This window comes from Diabrotica virgifera, chromosome 9, assembly GCF_917563875.1.
Source record: "Diabrotica virgifera virgifera chromosome 9, PGI_DIABVI_V3a".
In the NCBI taxonomy this organism is placed as follows: domain Eukaryota; kingdom Metazoa; phylum Arthropoda; class Insecta; order Coleoptera; family Chrysomelidae; genus Diabrotica; species Diabrotica virgifera.
Window position 1 is genome coordinate 1,441,398 of NC_065451.1, and position 25,793 is coordinate 1,467,190.

Sequence of the window (25,793 nt, forward strand, 5' to 3'; positions counted from 1 at the left end):
CTTGAAAAAGCTCTGATGAGAAAAAATCTCTTTTTTTCATTTTTATTAATATTTACATAAATGTAAGTGCTAATATGGGGAATAATCAAGTCTAGAAATAATCATTTTAATTATTTTCAAAATTTTGTTATTTTGACAGTATACATTTTGGCGAATGCGCCATCCTATTCTAAATACCTACTGGTCATAATTATTATACTCCATCTAAAGGTGACAGATTTCTAGCATTACTGGTCGCATAATTACTAGGTATATATAATATACAAATAGTGTTTTTCAAGTAAATCCTTTTAAAAAAGTAGAAGTCAAAGAACACGTTAACTTAATTTAACCATCTTATTATTAAACTAATTTACGGACTTAATTCGGCATCATATTTACAAAGAAATATAATTAAATAAAATATTTTACAAACACCTCCGCCTATGAGCAGGTTATGTAGCTAATTTCACACGATTCAGTCAAAATAAAATCATAAATATAAATATTTGTCAAATACAATTTACATGATAAATAACACATTATTACAGAGTTTAAATACACAAAAGTCTATTCATCATCTTACAAAAAGATATTGGGGTTTAAATATCATTTCCTTTTATTCCTAATAACTATACAACCATTTAATTTTGTGACTGTAGGCAACTAGAATGGGAAAGGCGTATTCGCCAAAATTTAGACTGTCAAAATAATTTATGCAACCAACAAAGCATTAGATCTGCTGCTGCATTTTCTTTCTGCTTCTGCTGTTTTGAAATTTTGAACATGAAATAAACAAAAACAGTCACAGAAAGAGGTTAGTGTTTTATCGTCATTATTTAAATTTAATAAAAGTATTCGAATTCTAGAGGCAATGAAATGAGTAACTTTAATTCAATGAGTTATTTGAACGTTTATAGAAAATATCCTAAAGGTTATAGTAGTTCCACAAAACTAGAAATAGTTTGCACTAATAGAATCAAACTTTACAAAATTTTCGAAGCCGCAAAATACAATAGGCTGGAAGTAGGAACAGTGCAATGGTCCAACTATGTTACATCAAAAATCCAAGAGGTAGAATTGAAGTGTTATTATCCTTTACTGGGCTTAGAAATAAAAGGTATGCTTAAAGCCAAAAGAGAAGACAACTTGGCGCACTGGATGGTTGGATTAACTTATTCTGCAACGACAGAACAAAGAAATCTCTTCATAGACTGGGAGCTCCAATGGGTTCATTTACTGTTCAGCAAATTGAGCAGAACGAGGAGAGATACATTTTTGAGAGACAACAATTTTCATATTGATAGTCTAACACCTGTGGAAAAATTAGTTCTTCAGCATAGAATAATGAAGTGTATAGAAGTTGATATCATTGATTATAGCGATACAACGTTTTATAAATCCGAATTTTACGAAGTTCCAGATGTAGTTAGTAAGAAACACATACTTTTGATGCAGGGTTCAGCGATATTTCATGAAGATAATGTTGTTTATTTTGTTTTAAACAAGCTACGTTATGAATTCTCAGATCGACTCAAATTTCAGAAGAAGGTTTACCCGCATTGGGACAAATATCTGCACATAATTCAGGACCTTCCGAAGTACATTCCCAAACTTATTGGTTGTGAAGTGGATGGTGTAAATCTGGAAAATATTGACCAAATATCCCAAGAACATTTTCCGTTGTGTATGCAACATCTGCATCGAAGTTTAAGAAAAAACCATCATCTCAAATATGACGCAAAGATGCAGTATGGAGTATTTTTGTACTGGTTAGGTTTATCATATACAGACGCTATGAAATTCTGGAAGGACGAATTTACCCAAGGTATGTCTGAAGATGTATTTAATAGAAAATATTCGTATCTGTTTAAACATCAATATGGCATGATAGGTAGGAGACAGCCATATCAACCATTTAACTGTAGCAAGATTTTAGCATATTCTCCCTTGCCCTTACAGCATCACGGATGCCCTTTCAAGCACTGGTCAAAAGCTGTGCTTCGGGAAACACTGGCAACCGAAGTGTCTTCTATAACAGATATAGAAGACCTTCTTGATGAAAAAGATTATCGTAAGGCTTGCACAGCTTATTTGTGTAAGTCAAGAAAAATACCTAAACAGATACTTGATCCAGAAGTGGCTGCTATAGAGAGCCCGATTGAATATGTCAATCAGAGCTTCAAAGCCCTTGATCTTTTGGATCAAGTATTTGATGGGTATATTTAGGTGTATTTAATTTTTCATATATGAAGGGTCCAGGAACTGATCAGTCGCCATCACCTATCCAACTTGTGAACAACTCAATTTGGGCTCAAATGGTACCTCGAGCAGAATACATGTGCTATTTTGTACATCTCTGTTCAATTTCACAATTATAACCAATGTCTCTATGACGGATCAAGTTTAAAGGGTTTTTACCCAGATATTTTTGTATTTTGGTGGTTAGCATGTCAGCACTGATGATGATCGGCTATCCAATCGAAAACTAGTTCTGTGATGTAGTCCTTTTTAGGGAATTTTAATAAATATACCTTTTATAAAGGATTTTACTTGTTTTTTGTAATATATGGTATACAGATACAGCCAAATACAGGAAAACTCTTTCCTCGTGGATTTTTAAAATAGACTGATTTGTTGCTGGGCTCTTCTGAGAATGTTTGTAGACAATGTGTAAAAAAGTGTTGTAATTTAGATAATTATATCTGTTATTTATTTTGTCTTCTGTTAATATTTGTTTTATTCTATAGGGCTGTATTGCCGATTTTTGTTTTGTTTACTCTATTCTTATTTTTAATTTATCACTTGATAATTCAGGGGGTCAGACATAAAAGGGTTTAAGTGCAGTTTTGAGACTTCTGAGATAATCAGCTTCAAAGTTGTTTGAGTTAATAAATTCTAGGAGTCATTCAACTAAAATATGTACAATGTACTATAAAATGATAAAAATATAAGAGTATATTATTACTCTTACTATATCCTTCCTTTTTTTCAATTATTAAAAAAATTTACTTGAATCGCTACATGGTGATGATAAATGTTACTGGTAAAACGGTTCAAGTGAAGATTTTAACTATGCTTCTTTTCATGAGCATTTTTCAATGCGTCACAAATGATAGAAAAAAAGGTAAGTCCGTGATAATATACATTTTAGTGACATGATATTTTAGTTAAATCTGACAGTTGTCACATTTGATTTGCAATTTGACATAAAAACAAATCAATTGTGTTTATTGCATTTATAAAATGGTATTTTCTTTGATTTGTATGGTATTTTAAATTGTTCAGATTATATTCGTAGATATATTATATAATTCGCAAATTATTTTATTTTCGATTATAGCGCCATCTATTGACAACTAGAATAAATGTTATAAATGTCACCGACGAGCGTTTTTTCCTGTCACATACAATTTAATGCGTTAGAAAGAAATCGAAAAACTGTGGCGCACTGAAAGATCCTCATGAGAAAAAGCATATTACTAATCATTTTTATCCCAGCTGTTATCCACAGTGTAATTACAACTGACACGTTACGTTGCATAATACTTAATTAGTCTTCAAAATTCGTCACAAATTTAATATTTATTTACTGGGAATTAACCATATAGTAACATGTATTTTTACAGAATACTTACAAACATTTACTTGAATCGCTACATGGTGTTGATAAATGTTACTGGTAAAACGGTTCAAGTGAAGATTTTAACTATTACTAATCATTTTTATCCCAGCTGTTATCCACAGTGTAATTACAACTGACACGTTATGTTGCATAATACTTAATTACTCTTCAAAATTCGTCACAAATCTAATATTTATTTACTGGAAATTAACCATATAGTAAATGTGTTTTTACAGAATACTAAAAATAGTTTTGTGGTAAAATAAACGCGTGCATAGAAATCCGCCCACTTAAAAGTTTGGTCATTTTTGATGTCTCGTATTTCCTAAACCTGTTGGCAGATTTAAGTGATTTTTTTAATATGTTATTATAGCCTAATTCTTTAACAATACTGCTGTAATAATATTGTTGCTAAACAGATAAATTTTCATTGTATACCGGGTGTAGGAATCAGTATGTTTTTTCTCAAAGTTTGCAACACACTGTGGAATATTCTAGATCACATATTAAAAAAGTCACTTAAATCGGCCAACAGTTTTAGGCAATTTCTATGCACGCAAGTTAAGTTCAAGCGCACTTAAACCCGTTTAGTACTAGGTATTTGTTTTTACAGAATACTAAAAATAGTTTTGTGCTAAAACGGTTCAAGCGTACATAAACCCATTTACTACTAATGCAAACTGCAATAGTTTTCATTAAATTAAATGTAATAATGTAGGACGAAATATTTTTGAATCCTTTTACCACCAAGTTATACATAATACCATTTAAGTATGTGAATTTGTACTTTGAGCATATTTTTAGAAAAGTGCACTTAAACCCTTTTACTTCTAACCCCCTTAATTGAAATATTTTATGTATACAGTAAAACCTCCATTTAACCAAAATAATTGTGGGGATGCTGTTTCAAATAACAAGAATTTCGGTTAAAAAAACATTGTTTTTTATATTCTTCTTGTATCAAATGATGTTGTATTCTTGGTCAAAGTTGGCATTAAAAATATTATTAGGTGATTTCGTAATGTTCCTTTATATAGATACAGAACAAATTAATAAAATTAAGAAAAATGAACATGTTTAAAGTGGTTTGTTTCCATTTTAAATCTTATAGTTTATTTTGTGTTTTCCTTTGACAACAATGTTTTGCAGCTATATTTATTATATAGACGTTTCGGTTAACCAATGTTTGCGTTAACGGAAGTTTTACTGTATATTATAATTGGGTGGTACCATGTAAATAAATAAAAAAAAACATGTATTTGATTTATTGTTTGACCATCTGGCGATATCCAGGTGCAAAAAATATGTTTATGCACCATATTATAAATATTCTTGTGTAGAAGTTAAGTCTTTTTGAAGAGTCAGATAAATATAAACTATGGTAGGCCTGCCTGATATCTTTCTATACTCTGTATATTAAGATATATGGTGGGGAACCTTAACGAGGCCTTAAACATCTCCAATAAGTCTAGGTTCTATACTAGAATGTGGACTTATTGCCTCCTGGTAGGCCATGGAAAGAGATGTACATTTATTATATTTATACTTGTGCTGTAGAATAATAAATATTTGTTACAACTGATTCCTTTATTTAAACTTTACTTTTTTTACCAGACCAACTTTTTGCAAAGCAATAATATTTAAAAATTTGTCTTCTTCTTCTTCCTCTTTTCGCAGTACTCTCATCTCTGCCGTTTCCAGTAATCTTTGTGTTGTGGCTGTATCGGGTCTTGTTTCTGATCCATAAATCATTATTGGTCTTACACTGGCTTTATAAATTCTTGACTTCATCTTAGTGTTAATGTCAATATGTCGGTTTCGTCATATAGTGTTATTAAGGCATTCTGCCAGTCTATTTGCTTTTTGTGCTTGATTTCTCACTTCTTTGTCCAGGTCTCCGTAACTTGACAATGTAATTCCACTATATTTTACTTCCATTACTTGTTCAATTAGTTCAATACTGATACCATCAATTTCTATTTTACATCTGATTGGTTCTTTACTTATTTATATTGTTTTAGTTTTCTGAGATGAAATTGTCATATTGAATTTTTTTGCTCTTGTATGTTAAATCTGTGAACTAATCTTTGCAGACTATCTTCATCTTATGCTATCAATATTGCGTCGTCTGCGTAGCAGAGTATTTTTACTCCTTTGTTTCCCATTATATATCCTCTTCCTTTATTTACGTTTTTGATGATTTTATCCATGATTAAATTGAAGAGCATAGGATTCAATGAGTCTTCCTGTCTTATTCCGCTGCCTATATCTATAGGTTCTCTAAGTTATCCATCTATCTGACATTTTATTGTTTTGGTAGATGTTTTCCATAGTTTTTATGATATCTAGGGGGACTTCTCTATTATACAGAAGACGGATTACATCTTCGAGTCTTACTCTGTCAAATGTTTTCTTTAAGACAATCAGACATAGAAATGCTGGTCTATTATACTCTAGTGATTTCTCAGTAATTTCCTTTATGACGAATATTGCATCTGTACACGATCTTCCAGTACGAAAACCCTGTTATTCATCTGTTAAACTTATCCTCTGATTCATTAAGTCTTGTAAAATTAGTCAATTGTTAAAAACGTTTAATCAGCTTAATTCTCTTAAATCAATGCATTCTCCCATCTCAGACTTTCTCCTCCTACTCTTCAGTCCGTCGACAACCTGTTATTTCTTTACCAATGTCCCCCGCCCTCTCCCCTTTACAGTAACACCTCACAGGCTGCCATGTGTCAAGTGCAGTACTGAATGTTTTCACCTCCTATTTCGTTGAACCTCCATCGATTTTTTTGAAAATTGGTGAGTAGTTAGAAGAGACCTCAAGGAACAAAGGTGACATGGTGCCAACTTGCGCTTTTAACCTGGGGTTGGATACCACCCCTTATCGGTGGTAAAAATTATTTTGTTAAAAATAACCCCAGAAATCGATAGAGGGACAAATTACAAGTAAATTTTTTTATACATAATTATTAAAATAAATCAATACTTTTTCGGTTATTAAAGATCAAAAATTTTAATTTTTCGTGAAAAAATGCATGTTTTAAAGTAGTTTTTCATAAATAACTTAATAACTATAAGCTTTTATAAAAAAGTTATCATTACCAAAATTGAAGATAATAAAAAATTTAATACACTCCTTACTTGAAAAACCATTGAATATTAAATCAAAGTGGGTTATAGACAATTAAACGTATATTTTTTCGGTGAGTACTCAAATCTAAGTATTTAAGCTTAAATAACGGGAAAACGGTGCATTTTATAACATACACTTATTAAACATTTGTCAAAGTACTTATAGACAAGCCGAAAACGGCGGGTTCTTTGGAGAAAATACTCCCATGAGATTTTTGAAGTTATACTTCTTTACCGGCGATAGAGGGTAAATTTTTATATGGGAAAACCTAGCGACCGGGCGCATGCGCATTATAACTTTGTTCTGATTGGATGTTCAAATGACATGTCAAAAATTATTCAATATGGCGGCTGTGGCACAGCTGTAGTTAGATTATTTATGGTTGTTGCGTTTTAAAATTTGTGTGAAAAGAAACAACAAACAAAAGTTAGTTAATAGTTATACTGCCTTTTTAAATAGTTTTCATATACCTATATTTTTGGACTTTTGGACTATTTTGGACAAGGAAAACTCATTCTAATTTGGTAAGTAGGTACCTAGTTTTTATTATAATCATATTGTAATTATACATTTGGATTAGGTTGAAATACATACATTTATTTTCTCAAGAATGCGGATTTTAGAGAGAAATCCCAAATTAGGTTCGATTTTTATTTTTAAATTATGATTTTTTGGCGTAGATTTATTTATCTAGTAGGTATGTAATGCTTTGATTTACATACTTAATTTGATTACCAACAAAAGTTCTACCAATCTTCATCTAATATATGTTTTCTTACTGTTTTGTTATTTAATATTTTCTTCCACAAAATAAACTACATAATTTTCAAAACAAGTGTCAAACAGTAAAACGTTCAGTTACCGTATTTTTCCACATGATAAATAATGTGCGATTGGACGAGTGAGTCTACGCTTCGATTACGAGTCAAAGCGGCACGAAATTCAAGGGTTCAATTCCCGATGCAAGTTTTATTTTTTTATGCATATTATGATTGTAAGTATATTTGTTATATAATTTTTTTTTCAGCAAATGCGTATTTAAAATTTTTGCCAACAATTATTATCGTCCAGAAATCATTTTTTCTTTGTGGCATTTTTCAATGTGTTTGTGTGCGTTTTATTCTTTTATTTTTTTAAATTTTTGGTATAGTCTTAAAAATCGCATAATATGTAGTAGAAGTATAACTTCTTACGTGCGTACAAAGTACACACACATTCTTGTTTTGCATATCACATTTGTGAGACATTCCAGAATAAGATTCAAGAAGTCGCCCACGCGAAAAGTGGTCCAATTTTTTTTTAATTAAATTGCACAAATCAATATTTTTGGCCCGTACAAATTTTTTTTAGGATTTTTGGACTATTCTGGATAAAAAAGGTCTCGTATAATTTTTCTCTAAAGTGGATAGTTTTCGAGGTAAAAGCATTTTAAAATTGAAAAAAAACGAAAAATGGCGATTTTCAAGGCTTAATAACTCGGTTAAAATTTATTACTATGAAAGTCAGAAAGTGACTAAATCAAAGTTTAAAGCCCCCCCTACAAGATCCTGAAGAAATTTTTGTCATTATTTGATTACTAACCTGTTATTTTTAAGTAAAAATAATAAGCGCCATGCACGTATTAGGCGGCCGTCCATGATGAGTGCGAAAGAGATGTCATTCAGGCAGTCCAATGGCGCATCTTACTAGCACTCACATTTACAGCCGCGTCAATACGATCTTACCGCTCATTATTAATAAATAAAAATAGCTTAGTAATAAATTAATGACACAAATTTCTTCAGAATCATGAAGGGGGGGCTTTGAATTTGATTTAGTCACTTTCTGACTTTCATAATAATAATCTTTAACCGAGTTATTAAGTCTTAAAACTGGCCATTTTCGCGTTTTTCAAATTTTAAATTGCTTATAACTCGAACACGATCAACTTTAGAGAAAAATTACAAGAGACCTTTTCTGTCCAGAATGGTACGAAAAATCTAAAAAAAAATTTCTCCGGGCCGAAAATATTGATTTTTGCAATTTGATTAAAAAAATTGGACCACTTTTCGCGTGGGAGACTTTTTGAACCTTATTCTGGGGTGTCTCACGAATGTGATTATGCCAAAAAATCTCATGGGAATATTTCTTCCAACGAACCCGCCGTTATCGCCTTGTCTATTAGCAATACCTATCAAATTAGCTTTAGAAGTAGTTGATAGCACCACAATTTAGCAAGTTATGATTAAAATAAGAGAACCCTTTCGATTTTTTTAGGAAAAAGTGAAAAATAAAACATGTGCCATTTCCACAAAAGTTAAAATTTACAGTAATCCCTATCAGGATTTCTTTATTTTAGCGTAAGTAATGATCTCAAACTGGTTTGGAATAATTTTTGAAAAAAAAAGTATGATTTAAAAAGATCAGGATATTTCAAATTTTCGTAATTTTCATTTTTTTTATAATAACTCCAAAAATACTCTATATAATATGTACAAAATGTTATAGGACCAAATTTTAGTTTTTTCTTTAGTAAATGTTTTAGCAGTTTGACTGTTTTTAGTATTCCTGTAACATAAAGAATAACTGAGATAGAAACGTTAAAAGCCTTAATTTTATAGCGAGAGCCATGTAACAGGGGCTCTTTAACCTTTACCTTAAAAAAAACTAAGGGATTTAAAAGATTAAAATTAATACGATTTTAAATTCCTTAAAATTACCTTTCAAATGGTAATAAGACAAACCTAATATCATAAAAATTAACGTAAAAAAAAAAATAATTTTTTTTGAAAAATTTTTGGAGCAAAAATTTTTAAACATTTTTGGAGAATAAATTTTAATGGTATCTACTTCTTCGGTAGCTCATTTGATATATATTTCCGAGTGCTTTGATAAATATTTGGTAAGTATATTTTATAAATGCATCGTTTTCCCGTTACTTAAGCTTAGATGTTGTTCTGAAGCTATTTCCTTGTGGCATTTTTATGATTAATTATTTATATGGGAAATAAGCCACAATTAAAATGAAAAAAATAATTTTATTAACGTTTCGACGCCCAAATCGGGTGCCGTTGTCAAAATACAAAATATTCTTAAATAAATTAAGCTTAGATACTTAGATTTGAGTACTATCCGAAAAAAATATACATTCAATTATCTATAACTCACTTAAAGTAATAAAAGATTTTTCGGACAATAAGTTTATTTTACATTTTATTAGCTTCAATGTTGGTATTTATAACTTTTTTGTAAAAACTTATAGTTTTTGAGTTATTTATGAAAAACTGCTTTAAAACATGCATTTTTCCTCGAAAAATTAAAATTTTTGATCTTTATTGACTCAAAAAGTATTCATTTATTTCAAAAACTTGATATAAGAGCTTTAGCTTATAATTTGTCCCTCTATCGGTTGATGGATTTATTTTTAATAAAACAATTTTCACCCCCGAGAAGGAGTGGCATCCACCCCCAGGATAAAAGCGCAAATTAGCACCATGTCACCTTTGTTCCTTGAGGTATCCTCTAATTACTTACCAATTTTCATGAAAATCGATGGAGGTTCAACGAAATCCTAGGTAATAGCTCATATCCACCTTCAGTGACTGCACTAGTTTTCTGAGCGTTATTTTTTTTTGGTGGCTTAATAATTCTTGTCAATAATCTCTACGGTTACCGCTAATCTGTTTCGAGCTGCCGTAAAAAAAGTTATTATTGTCAATATGACCACCAAGAATAAGGTACTGAAAGAAGAAGAATGAAAGTCAAGAGTACAAAATAATGTTGTTTATTAACCCTGTATTCAATTGTACATGAACATAATCTGATCAACAGTGTATATCTATCAGTGTCTAAGAAATGTAGTTAAATACAAAACCAGACAACTATAATATACCAAAATCACAATAAAAATGCACTAGAAATAAACAAATCAAGACACGTTAAAGGAGGAGGTTACGAGGAGAACTCCCGAATCATGATTCACAATGTATAAACTTTGTAAATCATGATTCGGGATTTACAATGTATATATACATTGTAAATCATGATTTGGGAGTGCTCCTTGTAACATTTAACGTGTCTTGGTTTGTTTATTTCTAGTGCATCTTTATTGTGATTTAAGTATAGTTCGCAATTTTCCTCTTCTGCACCGTTTATTCGAATGTAGCGATAGACAATTTTGTTAAAAAACTAAAAAATATTATCTTAGTCACTGATAGTTTATTGATCCACAACCTGTAGTACTTATATAGGTACTGAGCAAATAAAAATTGGTTTTTGTTCGATTTTGTAACTACACTTCTCCAAGAAGTTAACGCACCACCTTAAAAATAGGTCATTTTTGATGTCTCGAATTTCCTAAACCTGTTGTCCGATTTAAGTGATTTTTATAACATGTTATAGCCTTATCCTTTAACAATATCGCTGTAATAATGTTGTTGTTAGACAGATAAATTGTTATTGTATACCGGGTGTACCAATCAAACTGTGATTTTTTCTCAAAGTTCGCGTGACTCCGTGGAATATTCTAGCATTTACAAAATACTGAAATTAAAACCCAACTATAGCCTCATGTTTTCTTAACATTCTGTTGTTTTATTCATTCGCTTATGTTGGATAATAAGAAAGTTAAAACAACTAGCCTTGTTTTTCGTCAATACAGTAAGGTAAACTTTAAAGGGCAATTCTGCATGAAAAAATAATGACAGTTTGCTTTATAAACGTATGTCCGCAAATGATTCGTTTCCGAGATAGAGGGTCTTAAAATTTTTCTTACAAACTGACGAACTCAATCGACTATAGGTGGCAGTGTAGATGCATGAAAATGGCCGATGTAATTGGGATAACGTATTTTGATGTAATTAATATTGTTATTGATTTAACTAATTAAAAAAAATAAATCACTCATTAAATGAACACACCCGACAAGCATTCAATCGACGTTGATATAAAGGTTAACGGATACGGATGGTTTGTTTACATTTTCATCCCAATTCCTCTAGTTCCATATAAGCGGCAGCACCCTCGCTTGAGTTCGCGAATACGGGATCGTATTGGGTGTTAAAATCATCTGTCAATAATTGTTGAAGATTATGGATCAACAAATGTTGTGTATATTAGTTTTTATTGTTGTGATGGCAGAGAAAAAAGCAAGTTTATAATTGTAGTGACTTTTTAAATAATTTTTAAAAGCGACAGGTACGTAATAATTGTAAATGTTACAGTATCCTAATAAAATTACATAGGTACCTACCTATTTGGAAAATTTAAAATGAAACTATCAAAATAGCATGTAATGCTCTCATTTACATAATTTGATTACCATCAAAATTTCTGTCAATATTCACCTAATATATTGTTTTCTTACTCTATGTTTTGTTGTATTTTAATATTTAAATATTCTGCAAAAATCAAAATAATTTGGTTAAATTCAGAACTGTGAAAAGTTTAAACCGTTTAGTTCGTCGATCTTCTCACATGATGCAGGTGTCTCCGTGGGTAGAAGTGTAAGATGAATGAATTCCAATACTAACAGCGCAAACATAAGCGGGTTCGAACCCCAATACAAACTTTTATTTTTTTGTTTTTTTTTTATACATTTTATGATTGTAAGTATATTTATTATATAATTGTTTTTTAGAAAATACGTATTTAGTTAAAAATTTTTCCGATAATTATTGTTCAGAATCATTTGTGGCATTTTTCAATGTGTTTGTGTGTGTTTTATTCTTTTATTTTTTTAATTTTTGGTACTGTTTTAATAAAAATTTTTGAAAAGCAGTAAGTAGTAAAATTAGTTTAATATTTAAATAAAATATAAATAAACTGTTTAAAGTATATTAATTTCGTTGAAATCATATAATAGAAGTATAACTTCTTACGTGCGTACAAAGTACACACACATTCTTTTTTTGATATACAATTAGGAATTTAATATTCATCATTGGCGCGCATACAGCTAATATGACCCTTATGCGCGCAAATGGTGAACATAAAATTCTTAATTGTATATCAAAAATTGCACAATAACTACCTCTTAAAACTCACCAAAATTCATTTGCATATCTTAACCAGTTTTAGAGCAGTTAAATCGTCAGTCTTAAATCGTCAGTTTGTAAGAAAAATTTCAACACCCCCTATCTCGGAAACGAAGCATTTGCTGACATACGTTTTTAAAGCAAACTGTCATTATTTTTTCATGCAAAATTACCCCTTAAAGTTTGCCATACTCATTTTAAAATACTATTGATAAAAAACAAGGCTAGTTGTTAAAGTATCTTAACTTTTTTATTATCCAAGAGAATGAATCAAAAAACAGAATGTTAAGAAACCATGAGGCTATAGTTGGGTTTTAATTTCAGTATTTTATAAATGCTAGAATATTCCACAGGGTGTTACGAACTTTGAGAAAAAAACAAAGTTTGATTCGTACACTCAGTATACAGGGTGAGGCAAATAAAGGGCCTATTAGAAATATCTCGAGAACTAAAGGCAACAGAATCATGAAAATTGGAATAAAGGGGTTTTGAAGGATGATCTATTTTCTATTTAATTAAAATATTTTCATCTCTTTGCAACTTCCGGTTATACCTTCGTATATAACTTCGTTTTTTTAATGGGACACCCTGTATATTTTTACATTTTTGGATTCTCTTCGATGTCTCCTTTCCTAAAATATGCGGTTTTGTAATATTATACAGGGTATTTTAAAAGATAATTACGTTTTTTTATTAATTTCGTATCAAAATTAACACCCTGTAAAATTGTAGTAGCTTGACATATAAAACTCTACTTACGTTTAAGTGATTTTTAATATACTCTACTATTGTTAAGAATCATTAGTATTGCTAAATTTTTAATTTTAGTATACAGGGTTGGTCGAAACTCGGAATGAGTATTTTCTGAGTTTCCTTAAACGGAACACCCTGTATTTTAGTATTGTAATGAAATGACATTTTATGGTACTTTTTTATTTCTTAAGCATTCCCTATACCTAACTGTTTTAATTTGTGCTTAATTGTTAATCGCACCAACAATCTTAACTACGTAGGTATTTTGATAGCCAAACCATTATTGGTAATTTTAAGGACCAGTCTGGATTAATATTTGTTTATTTCTGAAAAATTATTTGGGATTGAGTATTTTCACGGCCAACCTAATAAAAGTTTACTTATTTTTTGTTGCAATTAATGTTTAGCTTGAATCACCAATAACTCACAAATTAAAGCAGTTAGGTATAGGGAATGCTTAAGAAATAAAAAAGTACTATAAAATATCATTTCACTGCAATACAAAAATACAGGGTGTTCCATTTAAGAAAACTCAGAAAATACTCATTCCGAGTTTCGACCAACCCTGTATACTAAAATTAAAAATTTAGCTATACTAATGATTCTTAACAATAGTAGAGTATATTAAAAATCATTTGAACGTAAGTAGAGTTTTGGATGTCAAACTACTACAATTCTACAGGGTGTGAATGTTGCTACGAAATTAATAAAAAACGTAATTATCTTTTAAAATACCCTGTATAATATTACAAAACCTCCATATTTTAAGAAAGAAGACATCGAAGAGAATCCAAAAATGTAAAAATATACAGGGTGTCCCATTTAAAAAAACGAAGTTATAAGCAACTTCCGGTATAACCGGAAGTTGCAAAGAGATCAAAATATTTTCATTTAATAGAGCATCCTTCAAAACCCCTTTATTCCAATTTTCATGAGTCTGTTGCCTTTAGTTCTCGAGATATTTCTAATAGGCCAGTTATCTGCCTCACCCTATATAATGAAAATTTACTTGTTTAGGTACAATATTATTACAACGCTATTGTTAAAGAATAAGGCTTAACATATTAAAAAAAATACTTAAATCGTACAATAGGTTTAGGAGACACGAGACATCAAAAATAGCCCATTTTTTGGGGCGCCCGGTTTCTCTGACGCGTAGTGTACAAAAAATCTTCGTTGTTTTGAGCCAGTAATAAAGAAATAACAATAAATAATAATATTATCAACGCCCTTTATCAACAAAATTGTCTTGTTTACCACTGATTTCTATACCAAAATAGTAATTTTCGTCGTCATTATAACTAATAATGAAAAATACTAAACATACATTGTATTGTTTATAAAAAAAAAACAATTGAGCAACAAGGACTGCTGGATGAAAATGAAAAATAAAGCTAAACTAAACGAAATACAGCAAATGTCAACTATGGTGAGGTTTCGTCGCGTAGGTTCTACAAGAAAATATGAATATTCTCTGAAAATGTCAGATTAATCGAAGCAAAATTAGCGGAGATGCTTGAGCGTACTTAGAAACGTACAGCAGCTGTTCCCTTCTCTTTTGAAAATTATTCCGCAATTCAAAAATATATTCCGATGTGCATCACTTTACGATTTTACAGACAAAAAAAAGACAAATTGGCAGAAGGACAAACTAACGCGTTTTTCTCAAAACTGCTTTTTTGAAAGGCTGTGGACATTTTAACTCAAAAACTACTCGACCGATCCATCTTAAATTTGTTTCATAGGTTCAACATAGATTTTCTTTCGACATTTCGTGAGGTAATGCCGTTGAGATTATTTTTTATATATACTTATTTTTTCTTTAAAAATAATAAATATGTTTTTACAAAAAATTCCGGTTTTTGACTTCTGAGTGATACCAAAAACTCAAAAATGGTTGAAAATAAAAAACTCCACAGCGCTACCTCGAAAACCTCAAGAGCTAATAAAATCTTTTCGAATTTTTTGTTTCACATTATCCAGTGATGAGTTCTGATGTCCACCGAAAAATCAATTTTTTTTTAGGTGTCTGTAAAAATTTTACACCGTTGGGTAATTTTTAAAAAATCTCTAAATAATCTAATTTTTTGCCTTGAATTTTTTTTAATATTCTTTGAATTGTACTTAATATGTCTATTAAATTTAAAAATAAAATAATTCTACCATAGTTTGAAAAAAAATTCACAAAAATGTGCTTAAAATGTTCATTTCAAACCATACCCCCCTTAATACTTAGCAGATACGCCACTGGACGAATTCTGAGCTTGCGATCGTTTGACCGGTTGAAAAAATACTTTGTACGCATAACTGACTACAACATCATCTTAATTGACATTCGCTGTATCTATTGTGTTGCAAAATATAAGAAAAAAAAATGGTTTTCCTCATTGCACTACCACTGTTTAGTAGCTGACTATAAACTATAATGAAATGATTGCTAAATTATTATCAATAATACTTCTATTTACTTAATTTGGCTTTTAAACTGCTCGTCAAAAGTTAGGGATATAGAAAATTGAGCTCATTTTCATAGTTGATTTTTTTGTGAACAGATTAACGGATTCCGCTAATTTTTTTTGATATTTTAGATTTTTCTTTAGTACCTATTTACACAGTTGTACAAAAGGTTTACTCAAACTTTTTTTTTGTACTTATACCGGGTGGAAGAAAAGAAATGTTTTTCTTATGTTAAGTTTGAGGCACCCTGTATGGAGAACGAGGTACAAATGTTGGTATACATCGGAATCGTATTGTAGTCTTATGTTTTGTGAACATTTTGTTTTTTGAATGTCCCTGATATCTTTAGAAACAAAGAAAATAGACGGTTTTGAAGTTTAACATGCGTTTTAACCGAAACAAAAGTTTGAGACACCTTGTAGGGAGGAAAATGCGCAAAGGTGGGTATGCATCGATGTTATCTTCTAGTCTGATATTTTGTGAAAATTTTATTTGTTTAATTTCTCTGATATCTTTAATAACAAAGAAACTAGACGGTTGTACTCTTTAATATCTGTTTTAACTGACGACATGCGATACGTGAGGAGGTCATGTCTTATACCACTAAGATGAAATTATTTCCTACATACAGTGCGAAAGGAACAGAGTGTTCAAAGAAAAAATCTGTGTTATGTACCTCCCGCTATTTAAAGAGTCTCCTGTAGACAACAAATCCGTATTTATTCTCAAGGAAATTCCAACCCAAAACATCACAGAGCCTCCATTAAACAATCTCGTCTCTCTTATGTTGCGCTCTGCATACCGCTTACCTGGTCGACAAAAACTCTTATAGGTGTCGATAAGAACTGTTTACCTTATGTGCCTTTCTGTTTTTAAAGTTTTGTTAACTGTTTTTTTTTATTATTTAATTTAGTTTTGTTTCCGTTAAAACACATGGTAAAGAGTAAAACCACCTATTTTCTTTATTTCTTAATTGAGTATCAGGGACACTAAAAAAAACAAAATGTTCACAAAACATAAGACTACAATACGATTCCGATGTATACTCACATTTGTAGCTCGTCCTCCCTACAAGGTATCTCAAATTTAACATAAGAAAAACATTTCTTTTCTTCCACCTGGTATAAGTACAAAAAAGAAGTTTTGTAAACCTTTGCACAACTGTGTAAATACTAAAGAAAAATCTAAAATAATGAAAAAAAAATAGCAGAATCCGTTAATCTGTTCACGAAAAAATCTACGATAAAAATTCAGCAGAATTTTCTATATCCCTAACTTTTGACGAGCAGTTTATTTGTCGATATTGGAGATAAAACCTCAGATCTTCTGGATTATTTAAACATTTTGAATATTTAGTGACCCCCGAAACTAACACATAAATTATCTACGAGGATTCTCGTCTTATATGATGCAACACTCCCTCAAAACTTCAAAACTCATACCACAATACCGTCAATTAAAAACTATAATCGCTAATATAGCTATTAAAATCATTGCTTAATATAAAAAGTATATTAAAAGCTTCTATTCTTTTCTCCCACAACTTCCGTCTCACGTTCAGTTGTGCAGTCCACATTCTTGCCATAATTGTCAAAATTCCCTAGATTGTATTGTTTTTCGACAAAAAGGCAACACTGTAGGGTTCACGATCAGTTGTGTAGTCTACTTTCTTGCCATAATTGTCAAAATTCCCTAGATTACATTGTTTTTCGACAAAAGGCAACACTGTATAGGGCCTTGAAAATGACCGTGCGACGAATATTGTAGGTTTGTATATAGAAATAAACATATATTATCACCGTTGTAATATTCAATATACTTATAGGCACACTTAGAACACTTAAACCTGACTGCCTGGTATATTTGTGTACATTTAGCAAGAACTAACACAGTATACATCTTGGCAACACTGTCGCTTTATAAATATTGTGTACAAGAAGGTAAAAATTGCATAGAGACGTTGTGGTGCTAATTTTTGTTTGTTATAACATTCCTAGGTCCTTAATAATTTTCGACTATAAGGCCTTAAGAAGTACCTATACAGCACGACGTTCTTGCTTGACATGCTGTGTACCTTTACCGAGAGCTGATACATTATACAGTCTGGCAACACTGTCACAGTGTAAATTATGTGAGCAGGTATGTAAATATCTCATAAAACAAGTTATTGTTCTTATTTTTATGCGTTGCATCATATATGCGTTTAACTTTTCATAAATTTCAAAATTCCTTATACTTCATTACTTTTCCGACGATAAGGCAACGTTGTACAGACTTGAAAGTCACATGGTACTGATATTTTAGAAGAAATGAGTATATTTCAATATATATAATAGACTTATAGGCACACTAAGTGCACATGACTGTCATTTTCGTGTATTTTTAGCAAGAACTTATATATCGTACAACCTGACAACGCTGTCAGATTGTAAATTTTGTAATTAAATAAGGAAAAAACTGCTGAAACAAGTTATTGTGCTGATTTTTTTATATTCAGGTTTTAAGATTCATTTACTGGTGTAGAACAAGCGGAGGAATTTTACAGTGTTGAAGACAATTACAGACATCAAAATGTTACCTATTTAGTAGGAAAGATCATTCCTATATTATATCATATTATACCAATGTCCAAAATGCAATCATATTACCACAGAGCCTTAGTGTTGTCAGATATAGTTTTTTTGCTACAAAAATAAGCTTAAGTCATTCATAATTTCTGACGTCAGAACACCTGACGTACGTCTGACGTTCCAAATGTCAACTTGACATTCATTTACTATTATAATAGGGCATTCCAAAACTTTGCTGTTTATGACACTGCTGGGAGGCATTGTATTTATTTATATTTGTACCACATTGTGTTTCTTAAGATTTTTAGTTGTATTTTCCTTTAATATTTTGTTAGTCGTGTTTTCCGAACATTTTGTTGTTGATTTTGTGTAGTTTTTAGTTTTAGAAGTAATTGAACGACTTTATTTAGTTTTAAGCAGTGAATAAATAAACATGAGTGAATATTTTCGAAAGTTGTTGACTAGCCAAATATTGACAAAATAAATAATATAGATTCATTTTCCCTCAAGGAGTCTGAGTTAACCTACAGTGGAGACAGTTTTCCAAGTGTAAGTAACATGGACATAGTTATTTAGCATTTTATAGGACATTTTATAGCATTTAACCATTGTTTTTGTCTTCTTCTGTTCTTTAGTTCAGTTTAAAATGTAGCACTGATGGTAACCGAAAAAACTAAACTTTATCACGTTTACCTCACATTCCACACTTCAATACACAACAGAAATGAGGCATATTATCTTTTTAAATTAATTCTTTCATCTTCTACAGCCGTTATTAAAAGATATAAATTTGTCTGAAACCAGAACTCTACCATTCTCCAATAATCCCTACTGGACCAACCTACTCCCTCATCATGATATGTCCCTCACCAAATTTAACAAGGAAGATGCCAGTGTTAACATATTACGAAATCTCTTCCTAGAACTTATAAACAAAAATAAACATAACATAGTTCTTTACAGTGACGCGTCAAAATCTGAAAGAGGAGTTGGATATTCTCTAACTCCTCTTCAACAGCCTATCGAACTCTGTAAAATTTCTCCTTGGTGTAGTATTCACACTGGCGAACTGCTAGCTATCTTGTGTGCTTTCAAACATGCTCAAAAATATCCAAACACACACATTACCATATGTACTGATTCACTTTCCTCTATACACTCCATCAATACTATAATCACCAACCATCCTGTTGTCCAAGATATTCATGACATTTATCAGCTTCTTATAAATCAAAATACAAAAGTCACTTTATTATGGGTACCATCCCATGTTGGGATTAGTGGTAACGAAAAAACCGATTGCCTTGCCAAAAAAGCTGCATCATCGATGGATACCATGCTGAATATACAAATCTGCAATGATCTAAAAGCCAGACTGAAGAAGCTCAATCTATCCACCTGGAAAATTCACTGGAATAAAACTACTTCAGCGCTGCATGAAATTAAGCCCTCAGTGAACCTATTTACCTGCTCTAGTTTATCTCGGAAAAATATGGCAATCATACGGAGACTGCGTATAGGACATACCCGTCTAACACATGGCTATTTGATGACATCATCTCCACTACCAAAATGTCAACACTGCAATACTACTCTCCGAATCAGACACATACTTATTGACTGTCCTTTTTATGCCAAAGAACGCCAACAGCTTGGTATCAGTCCTAACTTCAAAGAGGTCCTCAACAGCACAGACCAAATCAACAAGGTTATCAAATTCCTCGAGAAGAATCAACTGTTAAACAAAATATAATTGTTAACCGATTTTTCTTTTACTTATGTTAAATAATGTTAACTATACTATTTGTAATTTATAATATTACCATGTAAACTGTAACTCGTGCCATAGCCACCTTTACTTAACAAGCCATGAAGTTGAAACTTGGCAACATCTATTGGTAGACCGATTAGTTCTGACAGTTCTCATTTGTTTTTAAATAATTTTCACTGTATTTACAGAGAAACTGAAATATTTTACAATATTTCGTGCTCCAAATTATAAAGAACATTAAAAGGTATGTTATTAAGATGATTTTAGTTCAATATAATATATTTTTATATAAACTTGCGTGCATATAGAAATCCGTCCACTTAAAATTTTTGTCATTTTTAATGTCTTATATTTTCTAAACCTGTTGGCAGATTTAAGTGATTTTTTTAATATGTTATAGCCTAATTCTTTAACAATACCGCTGTAATAATATTGTTGCTAACCAGTCAATTTTTTATGGTGTACAGGGCATTTATAAAATACTGAAATTAAAACCCAACTATAGACTCCGGTTTTCTTAACATTCTGTTTTTTTTATTAATTCGCTTATGTGTAACAACTAGATTTATTCTTTATCAATTCAGGGTGTTTCGAAATAAGTGCGACAAACTTTAAGGGGAAAGGAACAAAATGAAAAATTTTGACGCCTCTATTTTAAATGTAATCATTTTTTTCGAATTCTGAGAAAACTAATAAGTATTTTTGAAAAATTTAAACGCAGAATAAAAGATTACTTTATTACCGAGGGCCGAAAGTCCCTTAGAATGAATAAAAAGTTTTTTTAATGACATATTTGAAACTAAAAATCACACTAAATTTTCTTAGTTTTTCACCCCTGTAACTTATTAAAATAAACATAGAAGTTTTCAGGGACTTTGGGCCCTCGGTCCTAACGTAATCTTTCACTCTGCGTTTAAATTTTTAAAAATTATTAATTAGTTTTCTTAGGATTCGAAAAAAATAAATCCCGTTTATATTCTTGTTATTGGTTTTTTTTTGTATAATAAACGTTACTTACAAGGAATTACTTTTAATATTATTTTGTACAAACTTCTAATTAACAATATTTTCTTGTTCGACTCAAAAAATACTATAAATTTTACCAGAATTCGTACTTTAAAATCGTAGTTTCGAAAGCTTTAGTCCGAAAGTCAGACTACCAACGTCATCAATTGCGACGTTGCCTTTTTCTCTTCATGGCTTGTAAAGTAAAGGTGGCTATGCTCGTGCTAATGACCATAGATGTCACATGCACGTTAATATAAATAAAAAAAATAAAAAAATAAATTCTTCCAGCGAAATTTTAAATTAATCCTTGTACAAAACAAAATTGAAAAAGAAACGTAAATAAAATGATCTAAAACCATTAAGAACTGATAGAAAAACATTTATATTTGCCTCCCAGCCGCCATATTGATTTAATTTTGACAGCATGTTGTAATGCCCTATTCTAATGTTTTGGCAACACTGTGTGGTTCTGTGGTGAGAAATCTTGAATAACGTAATCGTATTTTTGTAGTAAAAACCATATATGGTTTCTGGTTGAATTCTCGGCAAAATTGTAACGTTTGAAAAAACTCCAACATTAATTTAATATCCCAATTCCCAAAAAGAATGTCCATTTTTTTAAATTTATTTTGTGAAGTTCAATATCATTATAAGATCCCAAGCCGTCCCTGTACACAGCCATGAAGTATTGCATAACATTTCAATTTGTTACAATTTGTAAGAAGTGAGATGCGTAGATGAACTTTCTAGAAGAAATCTTGAACTGAAAGTTGAGTTCTTGTCAACTAAGCATCCCTAAGGATCAAAATCGCTCGGTACTTCCGTCGTATTTTTCCCCTGTAGTAGCTTCAGAGCGAAGCGCAAATTAGTCCAGCTTTACGTCCCGAGGTGATAGCGTCTTCTCCTCGGCTGGTACTCACTTGAAAAAGGGCGTAGCCCCTTTTGTTCCTCGCCGGTAATAAACATAGAATGGTCGTTTTAGAAGTTAAGAAGATCTAGTGTGAGTGCACGATGATTTTTCTGCCCCATAGTGGATTTGTATGGTAGAATTTTGTGCTCTCATACTCTGGTTGAGTTGTGACGCAGTTCTATAAGCCGGCATTGTGTAGAAGTCTTTGTTTGTTCCTGTCCCTATGCAAGTTCCAGTTGATTGCCCTGAAAAGTTTCAATTTCCCAGAAGAGCCCCCTTTGTGATTTGTGTATGGAATGTCTACCCCACACCCCACCCTCCAGTGATTGCCCTGAAATTGAAGAAAGAAGCCATGTCCTCCCCCTGCCCCCTGCCTCAGTTCGATGACCCTGTTTGTTGATGAACCCCTCCCCTGTAGTTTGTGACTGTGACGAAGAGTTTTTTTTGTTTTTAAGGTATGATACGTTTTTTTTAATTTTACTAAATTTCAAGTGGATAAATTGCTGGTAAATAATTGTATAAAGAAATTTGCTTTCATAATGGTAAAAAAAGGCAGTGACTTATGACATTTGACAGCTACGTCAAATCTTGTGTTGAAATAAATAGGTCAAATTTTATTTGACATATACTGCCCAACAAGTTCAATTGTAATTGTTTTGTTTGTAATCATTGTAATCATTGTTTTTGTAGTAAAATTTTGAATAAACCTGGTAAGAGTTTAAAGTTTTGAATAAACGTTTTGTAAGTGTATCTACCATTTTATTTTTGTAACCTTTTTTTTGGAAAAATTTTAACTAAATTCTAATGCAACTGTGTGTAAGTTTTAGAATAAAGAAAGAAATGGCATAGAAGCCAACAGATGCTGCCCAGTATAACCCCAACGAGGAATCTGAGAGGAATGTCCCCCCATTGGTACCCGTAAGTGAGAGAAATGTCCAGTAAGTACTCGTATATGAACCAGAGGATTTGTTTCGAACGGCGTCCTTTTTTTAAATAGTAGAAAGATCCTCTAGTCAGAGTAAGTACCCTTTGTATTTGTTATGGTAGTTTAGTCATCTTAACACCCCTTCACCCTCCCTAACGAATCTACGACCTAGCTCCCGCACAACAAATGAGCTGCCGTCCCGCAACGAGGCTTTATGTGTCTGCTTCTTCTTCTTTAGCCCCATTCTTACCCCCCAGTATCTCTATAGATAGTTTTTCCTTGTTCCCATATGAGCAGACATGTAAAACGCTTCAAAATGACGGTATACCAGGCAGAAAACCTACACGTTTGTACTTCTCTCACATCATCATATAAATAACTTCGCATTCTACACTTCAATACACAACAAAAATGAGGCATATTATCTTTTTAAATTAATTCTTCCAGTGAAATTTTAAATTAATCCTTGTACAAAACAAAATTAAAAAATAAACGTAACTAAAATGATCTAAAATTGTGTAAAACACATTAAGAACTAACAGAATATCATTTATATTTGCCTCCCAGCCGCCATATTGATTTAATTTTGACAGCATGTTGTAATGCCCTATTCTAATGTTTTGGCAACACTGTGTGGTTCTGTGGTCAGAAATATTGAATAACGTAACCGTATTTTTGTAGTAAAAAACCATATATCGTTACTGGCTGAATTCTCAGCAAAATGACGGTATATACCAGGCAGAAAACACACACCTTTGTACTTCTCTCACATCATCATATAAATATCACAACTCACAACCTTCAAAAATAGAGTCCCGGAAGAGTTATTCACTCGCACAGCCAGTCGCAAGGCAGCTTGGGCATCTTGCTCGCGGGCCAAGGCAGGTATCCGGCCGTCTTGAACACCCAGTAATCGTAAGACACTTTGGTTATAAGGCTGATGAGTAAGAACACTTCTGCGGCAATGATCCAGTAGATGTAGTCCGTCCAGTCTTCGTGGCTTCTGCAGTACTTGGACGGGTCCATGGCGATGACGCTGATGTCGGTACCTTCGCATTTAATCTCGCGGTAGTCTTTGATGAAGTCCTTTTTGGTCTGCAGCCACATCTAAAAAGAATTAAAATAAAAATGTATACCATTTTTATTCAGTTGCAATGCGAAGGCAAAACAATCTTACTTTTCACTTAAAATACGGAGCGCAGTCTAGCACTCTGAATCGACGGATTTTCGACTCTTATTGGAGTCATCATCGGAGAGGCGTAGGCCTGCTGCTCCATATTCGAAGTGACCAAACCTTGAAAGCTTATCCCCACATTGCAACTGACGTATATGGATTAGGTGACTAGCGTCATATGTCAATTGAAAGGTAAAGTTTTCAATCCTAATAGCAACATTAATAATATTGAAAAATATTAAAAATATTACTAAAAGATTTTTAAATTGTAAACTTATTGGTCCATTTCCCTGGTGACACCTCCAAGGCTTCTACAATATGCAAGCCAGATGGATGCTGCAGTGAAGGCAAAAGGGAAGGAATTCTAAAACGTTGCAATTCACAACCCCTGTCTGCAGCTTGGTAAAGTTCCAACTGAAAATGGTTAGGAGTACTAGTTACTATATAGGAGTAATATTTTTATTTTAGTTTATATTAGTATTACTCCTATAAAGTAACTAGGTCCATTTTCCGTTGGAACTTTACCAAGATGCAGACGGGGGATGTGAATTGCAACTTTTTAGAATTCCCTCCCTTTGTCTTCACTGCAGCATCGATCTGGCTTGCATATTGTAGAAGCCTTGGAGGTGTCACCAGGAAAATGGACCAATAAGTTTTCAATTTAAAAATCTTTTAGTAATATTTTTAATATTTTTCAATATTATTAATGTTGCTATCAGGATTGAAAACTTTACCTCTCTAAAAAAAATATTATGAGTACCATATAAAGGCGAAATATTCGCAAAAATGACCTAGCTATCACGATTTCCATCAAGAACTTCTTACTTAACCCTGGTATGTTCGATCCGAGAACTTCTTACTTTACCCTGGTATATACGTTTAACGGAGTGGCAACTGGATAAAATTCTTACAGAAATATATCCACGTGTTGCTGCGCCACTGGTAGCAAAATAATCTCCACTTTCATAAAACCTACGAAGTAACTTTCCCTAGCAAATTCCCAAGAAAATCCGGGTACAATGCATTCAAAAGATGTTTTTAACCATTATCCTGATCAAGGGACCATCCCGAAGAACAATATGATCCCAAAAAAATAAAGGAAGGATGAAAATTTGAGAATAGGTAGTTGAAATTGTCTATTATTATGATTATGTACGAAAAAGTTTACAATTCTACATCCCCTCTCGGAGATGAAAAAAATACATTCAAAATAAGACCGGAATTGGATAAAATGACTAATTCTAAACAACTTTTCTTGTTGTTGTTCTGAAGCTATTTTCTTGTGGCATTTTTATAATCAAGTATATTCAAATGGGAAATAAGCCACAATTTTACCTAAAAATGATTTTATTAACGTTTCGACGCCCAAGTCGGGTGTCGTTGTCAAAATACAAAATAATACTAAATAAATAAAAATGTTGTTGCTTAGTAAAAAATTCTTCTAATAATTTATTTAATCTGACTC

The 25,793-nt window shown here is 31.7% G+C and overlaps 2 protein-coding genes across 4 annotated transcripts in view; one reads left to right on the forward strand and one right to left on the reverse strand.

The window, feature by feature from the left end:
* Positions 1 to 876: 876 nt before the first annotated feature.
* On the forward strand, positions 877 to 2,208 carry LOC114324915 (DNA primase large subunit-like). Its single transcript, XM_028272837.2, has one exon. It carries the CDS (start codon positions 877 to 879, stop codon positions 2,206 to 2,208), a length of 1,332 nt encoding a protein of 443 aa, XP_028128638.2.
* Positions 2,209 to 10,493: 8,285 nt separating this feature from the next.
* LOC126892937 (protein halfway) overlaps positions 10,494 to 25,793 on the reverse strand; it is a 42,951-nt gene continuing 27,651 nt past the window's right edge. For all 3 annotated transcript variants that reach the window (XM_050662873.1, XM_050662872.1, XM_050662874.1), the window contains exon 8: positions 10,494 to 24,261. In XM_050662873.1, coding sequence (XP_050518830.1) covers positions 23,983 to 24,261 — 279 coding nt within the window. In that variant the 3' untranslated portion in view covers positions 10,494 to 23,982. The remainder of the gene's footprint in view (positions 24,262 to 25,793) is intronic.